This window comes from Centruroides sculpturatus, unplaced genomic scaffold, assembly GCF_000671375.1.
Source record: "Centruroides sculpturatus isolate CEXI.00-Female unplaced genomic scaffold, Cexi_2.0 scaffold103, whole genome shotgun sequence".
NCBI classification, from domain to species: domain Eukaryota; kingdom Metazoa; phylum Arthropoda; class Arachnida; order Scorpiones; family Buthidae; genus Centruroides; species Centruroides sculpturatus.
In genome coordinates, this window is record NW_019384303.1 from 39,902 (window position 1) to 49,466 (window position 9,565).

The 9,565-nt window shown below is 28.5% G+C and overlaps 1 protein-coding gene across 1 annotated transcript in view; it reads right to left on the minus strand.

Moving 5' to 3' along the window:
* LOC111617819 (calcium-transporting ATPase type 2C member 1-like) overlaps positions 1 to 9,565 on the minus strand; it is a 31,731-nt gene that overhangs the window by 9,522 nt on the left and 12,644 nt on the right. Inside the window, exons 8-13 of the mRNA XM_023359133.1 lie at positions 8,374 to 8,478; positions 4,263 to 4,416; positions 4,008 to 4,178; positions 2,847 to 2,995; positions 2,595 to 2,761; positions 496 to 564 (exon numbers count right to left, since the gene is read on the minus strand). Coding sequence (XP_023214901.1) covers positions 496 to 564; positions 2,595 to 2,761; positions 2,847 to 2,995; positions 4,008 to 4,178; positions 4,263 to 4,416; positions 8,374 to 8,478 — 815 coding nt within the window. The remainder of the gene's footprint in view (positions 1 to 495; positions 565 to 2,594; positions 2,762 to 2,846; positions 2,996 to 4,007; positions 4,179 to 4,262; positions 4,417 to 8,373; positions 8,479 to 9,565) is intronic.

Here is a 9,565-nt window from a genome sequence, read left to right on the forward strand (position 1 = left end):
ACTGACGACAGTGACGACGCGTGTCACGGGGGAGGAGTACGGTGAAAAGCGAGTACAAGTGGCTGAGAGATAGAATCGGTGCCTAATCCTCGTTAATCGATTCAGAACGATTTTTAAATGTTTTTTTTTTTTGATAAAATAAATAATATTTGCGTATGGAACTAAAGAGCCGCAGCTTCACATCCAAAGAACCGCATGTGGCTCGCGAGCCGCAGGTTGCCGACCCCTGTCCTAGAGGAAACTGAAATTGATTAACATAATAGGAAAATCTCCAGTCATAATCATACCAAGTAATACGCTAATTCTATTCTACAGGAAATAGAAACTGGTAATTAGGATTATACTTCATCCATTTTTATTTAGTTTTATATAAAATAATCAAAAATACTTATGTTTAAATTGTTAGAATTAATAATTTTGTAATATTTGTTTACTTGTTTAATTCATATTTAAGTTATCCGAATGGTATAATAGTAATTATTTTATTTCACTTACGTGCTCAGTTGAAACCGAACAAAGTTGCGAATATTATAAAAGATTCCTTTTCCTTCCTCTATTGCTGACCTGTAACAAAAGTTAAATTGTATAAATATATTTATTTAAAATAAGATTACAAGTAGCCCTCAATATATGCAGTTGTCAATTAGGTCATTAACAATTCATCTGAAATTGTAATTTTTATTTTTTAAATTTTAAAAATTTTTTGCCAGATGGTAATTAAGTTTAAAATTAAGATTGAAGACAAGTTTGCAAGAATGCCATTTATTCACTTTTGCTGTTCTGGAATGCAGCAGCCTATAAAGAAAAGTTGGTTGTCAAAAGCTGTATTCCAGAACAATGAAAGTGTTCTGGAATACAGAACACTTTCATTGAATGAAGCAGTTGCCATTTAGTCAGACTTGTTTTCAATTTTAATTTTTAATGTTATTTTTATATTTATATTCTCTTGGACATAAGAAAACAAAGAAATCAAAGAATTATACTGTACTTTGTAAGTCTAAAATCTTAATTAATTTTCACACAAAAATATTGTTATTTTCCTTGATTTGTTTTCAAAGATTCATTAAAGTAGCACAAAAAAGAAAAACAAGTGAAAAATTTAAAAATCATGCAAAATATTTATCAAGTTTTGCCTGCACAGTAGCTGCTTTCTTTATTTCTTCAAAGTTTTCTGTAAAAGCTGATTCCATTTTCATTTCTTTTAACATTTCTTAGTATTTTTCTGAGCTCCTTATGTTAGTCCTTGGTGACATTTTCCTTTCCTTCAGCTGCTCCTTCCTTAAAATAGATATGCCATAAGCAAGCTCAATGAACTCAATACCAGCAAGTGCAAATGAATAAGTGAAAATCAAAGCATTCTCTGGTGTTTTCAAAATAAACTTATCCAAACCAAGATCCTGTCCAATGACATTTATTTCTTCAATTATAGTGTCAATTTGATCTTCAAAGTCACTGGATTCATTTTTGCTTTAAGGGAAGAAGTTTTTCCATCAAATCCTTAACTTCTTACAGGACTCAAATATTTTCAATAAATGACCAATTGGCTGAGGTGGTTAAAGTATCAGTCAGCCTACAATTCTGGAAACTCGGGATCAAAACCCAGGAATTTTCATGAACAGTCTGTCCCAGATATTTTGGGGCTCCATTCCTGACTACCTGGGCTGCTTGCTCCCACTAGATCTGGCTTAACTCTGCTGGGCATGAAAAAAGGCCACGTCGGTGCCCATTTTTTCTATTAAAGACTATTTTCATCAACATTAAAAATTAGATGTTTATCAAAATTATTGTTTTCAATTATTTTTTCAGCATTGAAGAAATTTGGCTACTGATTTGTTGTCCATAATTATGGGTTTTCTCTTTCAATTTTACCTTGTTTGTGCCTGCAGAGACCTGAAATTTTTAGCTAATAAAAGATGCTTCCAGAAATGTTATAACTTCATTGAATTTTGCTTTGAGGGTTTTCCTCAAAGGCTGAATGCATTAATCATTAAATTGTATCAATCAAAATTCATTTCTGATTACAATCTTCCAACCACATATGATTAGTTTCCATTTCCACCAAAATTGAAATTCTATTTCTTGTATTTTGCCTACTAAAAGAAGTTGATGTTACATCACCTTGCATCTTCCTTTGCTTTTGATAAAATAAGATGCAGTCAATTCATTGAGGCATAGAGTCCTTCTGATATTGGCCTTGTTTTCACCATTATCAAATCATTTAATGATGTCCAGTTTGGTGTTCAATTTAATCACTATATTTCTTTTATATCAGAAATTTCTTATTAAATTTTAGAGAGAAATAAATGATTACACTAAATATGAAAATAGAAATTTAAGTATCCAAGTAAATGCATTGCAGTAGGAAAATTAGAAACAATAAAATGAAGTTTCCTTCATTTTTTCCTTTCTACTATCTTACAATGAGCAGGAGTGGGGAGAAGGATTGGTTCAGTATTGTCAGCTCTGACCTTGAGCTGAATATGTTGAATTTCCTCAGAACAGATCGGTATTAACTGAAACCGATTGAGGGTTAACCCTTACATGTTTTAAATTCATAAATACAATTTTTTTTCTAATAATAAATCATAACTTACATGATTGTGAAAAAATCATCATCTACCAAAATCATATCTGCTGCTTCTTTACAAACATCTGTCCCATTCTTTCCCATTGCAATTCCAATATCTGCTTTCTTTAAGGCTACACCATCGTTGACTCCATCACCAGTCATGCCAACAACGGCATTATTTTTTTGTAATGCCTATTTCGTTTTAAAAGAACTTTTGTCAAAATTTTTAAACTACAATTTAATAAAATTTATAATTATTATATTTTTGGAAATATACCTTGACTATTCGAAGTTTATGACCAGGACCAACTCTGTAAAATATTGTAACAGAATTTATTATTCTTTGTAATTCTTCCTCCTTCATATTATCCATCTGCTCTCCAGAAAGTGCAATATTTCCAACAGCATATAATCCTAGTCTTGTAGCTATAATACATTTTTAAATTAGTTAATAAATTAAAAATTTAATAGTTTTTACAATTAATAAAATGACTCAAATATAAAATTCTTTCTGAAAAGATTTTTATGGAATTTATTCATTTCTTTTTTGTGAATATTTAAAATTTGCTTTAAAATATGCTCTTCAAAATAAAAAACTAAGAGAAATATGATATAAGATTAGATATATTTTACATTTTCATTTAAATGAAATCAAATATACAAATTAATTTATCATCTGTAATTGCCAGATTATTAAAATGTCACAACTATATACTCATTAACAATCTTATTTTATTTCACTCTAAATGAAAACTCAAAAATTTATGAAATGTACTATATCATCAGCAAAATCATAAAAAAAATAATTTAAATTACTATGCATAATTATCATCACATTGTTTTTATAAGTTATATTTGCATGAATTTATTGCATAAATTAATTCAAAGTCAAAAGAATAAATATATATTAAAAATTTAATACACATCAATATGTTCATTCTTGAACATAATTAAAAGTTATTTATCAGTGTAAAATATAAATGTAAATGTTTCACACAACTGGGAATATACCAAAAATTGATCAAATTATTCATTATAACTTTAAAATATACATATATTTTCTGTTTGCTTATGTTCTATTATTCTTTAAATTATACATTAGACATGGAACATGAATTTATAGTTAAATTTTAAATTTAATTTTATAAAATCATATATGCCATTTCAAAACAAAAAAGAAGAAAACCCCAATTGTCCAAGACAAACCTGAAAGTAAATACACTAACTGGTAACTTATAAGGTAACTGAAATAAACCAATTTGTAATATCTGATACATGTTATCAACTATTGTAGTCCTAAGAATTAGCTGTATGATAAATGAAGTAAAAATAGTGTTCTTATATATGATTAAATTCAGTAAAGTATAAAAAAGAGGTTAATGCTGTAGTCCATATTATCCATGTAACAAGTTCTACTATAACAAACAAATTCAAATACCTATGGCACATGCAGTTTCTTCAGCATCTCCTGTTAGCATTTTGATTGCAACACCACTTCCATTAAGTGTATGAATGGATTCAGCAACTCCAGGCCTTGGAGGATCTAGTATTCCAACTAGTCCCACAAAAATAAGTGATTCCAAAGATGATCCATAAGCCATTGATAAAACTAAAATTATGAGAATAAAACTTAATTATGAGAGTTACTTTATATATATATATATATATATATATATATTTTTTTTTTAAGTACCTCTTAATCCTTTTCTTCCCATAAACTGAGCTTCTTTTAGAATTTGCATCTCTTGATCTTTTGTCATAGAAACAATTGTACCATTTTCACTGAAATGTGTGCAACGAGGTAGTAATTTTTCTAAAGCTCCTTTAACATAGAACATATCTTCTTGCTATAATAATATTATTTATGAGTATATTTCTTTAGTTATATTGAAGAAAAAAAATTATATAAATATTGGGAGAAAACAAACATTGTATTAGAGATTATAGGAGTCAAAACTTTTTATTTGGTTAAACATTTTTCAAGACTTCTCCATTCCATTATTAGATCCAGAAAAGTTTGAATCAGAAATTTGAATGAGAACATCTGTTAATGATTTCAAATTATCTTCAGGAACACTCAACAAACTCACAGATGTTCTCTTCCTTGCAGTTGTGTTTCTCCTAATATTATTTACATACTCTTAAAATAATATATAAATACATTTTTAATTTAAACAGTCTTAAGACTACAAAAAATATTTGATTAAGTGAATATTTGAATATTTGATTATGTTACTACCAAAAAAAATAATGAAGCTAATATATTTTTGAATTTTTATACTGTATACTAGCTGCAACGGCCCACTTCGCTGGGTTTTTATTTGTGGGCAAAAAGTAACAATAGTGAAGATTAAGATAATTAGATTATAGCCAATCTTACCTGTTTTCACAGAATGCAAGAATTAGGTCCCCTGTTTCCAGATTAATTAGAGAATTTTTACATCCAGTCAAACGAACTATTTTCAATTGGATCAATTTTCTGGAACGTTTACAATCGTTCTATAATTGAACCAATTCAAATTCGAATACAAATTCGAATTAAATTCAAATTCGAATACAAATTCAAATTTAAAATGATTCAAACATTTTTAAAATCAAAATAGAAAATCTTCGAAGTCAACCACTTTAAACCCCATATCTCCCACACCCTTATAGCTATCGAGATGCAACCACCATAGTGCATGAATGGAGACTTGGGGCTACTACCACATACAAACACCATTCATGTGCAATGTGTAGTTTTGGCTGAAAAGTGAAATATAAGGACACACACGTCCATTTATATATATATATATATATATATATAGATGTAAGAATCAGGGTTCTGGTATAACCCACCTCACATTCAGCATGACAGTTTTATATCTGAAAAAATCTACAAGATTCTCAAGAGTCAGGAACTCAACACCAGTTAGGATAAGTTTAGTTGCATCATAACTCATGAATTAGTCCATTTATATATATATATATATATATATAGATGTAAGAATCAGGGTTCTGGTATAACCCACCTCACATTCAGCATGACAGTTTTATATCTGAAAAAATCTACAAGATTCTCAAGAGTCAGGAACTCAACACCAGTTAGGATAAGTTTAGTTGCATCATAACTCATGAATTAGTCCTTTCAAGTGGAAAGGTATAATATTCTACTGGAAATTTAGGAAGATCTAAATTAAAGATTAATAACATTGGTGACATGGCCAATCATGGAGTTAGGTATTAATGAATCAAATACAATAATCAAAAGATATATTAATCATAAAAGGATAAACAATGTTATACAAATGGATTAAATTCTAAAATAAAATGAAATAACATATCAAGGAATACAAAGGTCTAACGATAAATGTTCTAAAAGGGAATAAAATTGAATAACTATCTATTACCTAGTTCCTTTCTTAGAGAGTTTACAATAAATTCATATTTCCTGTGGTACATATGCATTAACCCTGAGCGATGAGTATTCTTCAAATGAGGCACAGGTTTAAAGTTTTTTCATACTATCTTGTCTCGCCTCAGTAAGAGAACAACTGAGAGAATTGAGAATCGGGAGCACAGATCTTACTCAAGTAGAGAACTGAGAAGAGGAGCAAGAGCATGTTTGGAGGTGACATATCATCTTTTCTGCAAAAATTTCATCCAATCATATTATTTGAAATACACTCTCCATGCTTCTGATATGTAACGGAAGTTGGGTGGTCTTGTGGATAGTGTAAGAAATCCCAAACTAACTATCACTTTTGGAGGAACTGAGTTGTTTTCCTCCATCAAAACAGGATGTTCCTTTTTCAACTTCACTTACTGTATATTTGTGCAGATAAGACAATAATTGAATCATAAAAAAAGACCCCCAAAATCCGGGGTCATCTTATAGAACAGATACAAAAAAAAAAAAAAAAAATTAAAANATCAAAAACAGAGTTCCTTTTTCAACTTCACTTAATTTTTATAAGATATAATTTTTGATAGGAATTTATCTAACAAAAATTTGTTATTTAATTTAACAATTTAAATCATCAAACCCAGATTCTCACATATACATGATGATTCAAGAGTGGTAGATAAACTTTACAGGATGATCAATTATTCAAATCCATGTAAACAGGAAGTTCCACTTCATATAATTTTTACAACAGATAAAATTTTATAACAAAAATTTGTTATTTAATTTAACAATTTAAATAATCAACCCCAGATTCTCACATATACATGATGATTCAAGAGTGGTAGATAAACTTTACAGGATGATCAATTATTCAAATTACAATAAAAAGTGTTAACATTTATTGTAATTTCTCTATAACTCAATTATCTAATTCTCAAAAATAATTGAGTTACAGAGAAAAATCTTAATTTCAAATCATTAACAGTTTTAAGCACTGAAATCAAGAAAACTAATAACAAATAAACAAATAATAATTGACTGCTGTCACATTATTTGCAAAAGTGTTAGCTTTGTTTACAAAGAAACTGTTGCAGAAATAATATATAGTCTAACATCAAGTGTAACATTTCTAAAAGCTCCAAAAATTATAAAATATTTTGTATCAAAAAATTATGTTATTTAGACAAATACCTATTTATTTATCATTTCTTCTTTTATAAAAGTGATTAATAAATTAAAATTTCTAAAATTTCATTCATTTAAAAATAAAATAGCTTCCGATAACCATTAGAATAATTTTTTAGTAGTAATAATACAGAAAATAGTAGAATTTCTACACCAGAGTATTGTAAAATGCACGTACCTATAAGCCTTTTACCAGTGTGTGTCTCAGACCAAACTAAACAATAAAGTTACAAACATTTTCGAACCGTTACGGTTCTTCTTCAGGTAATTTGAACTTCTTAATTGAATGCACTTCAATTCAAAGTTGTTATGAAATATAATCCAGAACATTGTCCCAAGTGAATCGATGACATCATTATGGACTTGCGCGCTATGCATGTTGTGTGCTATCATAGAGTATTATCCAGTAGGGCCTGCCAGGCTTTCAATAGAGCAATTTCCTCCTTGTAGTTAATACAATTACTCTCCTTAATGGTATTTAAGCATATGTAGATTGTCTCAAGCCATCTGAGGTGGTCCATACAGTGGGTGGTGTGTATGACCTTTGCTTGAGAGAATATAGGTTCTATATCCAGAACCGAAGAATATACGGCCAGAGCTGTGTTGGTTCTTTCATGTTGAATATCCACTTTGTTCTTTAATTCTGGTTTCAAGGGTGTGTTTGGTTGATCCTATGTAGACCATGCTTCTATTACACCTGTAATCAATGATAGGGATGGTGTACACGCCTGGAAGTTTGTTTGTGTCGGGGTATCCTTTCCGTTTTGTAACATCAAAAATCGTAGCACACCTTCGAAAAGTTATGCGGATATTCTTTTTCTTAGCAATCCCAGTGTATATGGATTTTAGTACCGGATTATATGTGATTGGGATGTTGTTAATTGGAGTATCGTTGGTTAGATGGTTACAATACATCACCAACAAGCAAATCGCAAATCCATAATGATGTCATCAGTTTGTTCGGGATAATGTTCTGGATTATATTTCATAACAACTTTGAATTGAAGTGCATTCAATTAAGAAGTTCAAATTACCTGAAGAAGAACCGTAATGGTTCGAAAATGTTTGTAACTTTATTGTTTAGTTTGGTCTGAGACACACACCGGTAAAAGGCTTATAGGTACATGCATTTTGTAATAATACAGTTTTAAAAAATACAATCAGTTTAAATACATATACACTAATATATATTTAGAAAAAAATTACCATAATTTTAATTCATTTGACCTACCATTCCAAACTTTGATGAACATTTTACAATCATTATTTTTTGTTCAGAACTAAATGGATATTCTTTTTTTCTATAATACTGTTCTCTAATTCCAAATAAATCCATCTAGAATTAAACAAATTTTTATTAAAACGTTATCATTAAAAATTTATTTTATTATAAATAAAAAGTTCAAACAACAGCATATACTATTATCATATAGTTTCTGAGTTAAATTCAAAATTAGCCTTAACTTACCAACCATATTTTAACTAATTTATAAAAACAAAATTATACTTTCTTTTTAAGTGTGACATAACATTTTATTTTGTCAACTTCACTTTGGAAAAGCTAAAAATTTCTTATAAATTAGTTTTAACCCTTTTACTACAATGTAGTCAGTTGTACTTCACTCTTCAAAACAACAATCCAAACTGCAGTCACTCTAGGTCATTCTACATATTTTATTTTAAAAATCCACCAAAAATTGAATTTTTATCATAGAAATACAAAAAAATCACATATATTTATTACTTTATGTAGCTTTCAGAATAATAGTGTATAATCATTTGTAGTAAAAATGACTTACCAAAAACAAAAATGTTAAATTATGACCTAAATTTTTGATGTCATAAATTACTTTACTTTGACAGAAAATAAAATTTTTCATTTTGTTATTTGTTTCTGGCACCAAGCCAGCACGAGAAAGAATATTGTTTTGTACATGATGATATAAAATTTATGCATATTTATCTAATTTTTCATGAACAATATCACTTTATATGAAACATATACTATTTTCTGTCTCTCTTTGATTAACTCTTTTAGGTTAGTAGGCCATTTCATTTTAGGCAGTAAGTTGAAAATACCAAAACTATAGAACAATACAACACACTACACAAAGAAAATCAATTAGTGAACATGTTTTATTTGTTTGAGAAAATAAGTAAATAAAATAAAACTATAAGAAAAATAAGAAAAATCATAACTATATACAGGGGGGTGCAAAAGTAGGTATACAGTTGTTATTATGGTAAGCAACTTTAGGCAGTAAATGGAAAATACCGAAACTATAGAACAATAAAACACACTACATAAAGAAAATTGATTAGTGAACGTGTTTTATTTGTTTGAGAAAATAAGTAAATAAAATAAAACTAGAACAAAAATAAGAAAAATAATAAATAACTATATATATATATATATAGTTATT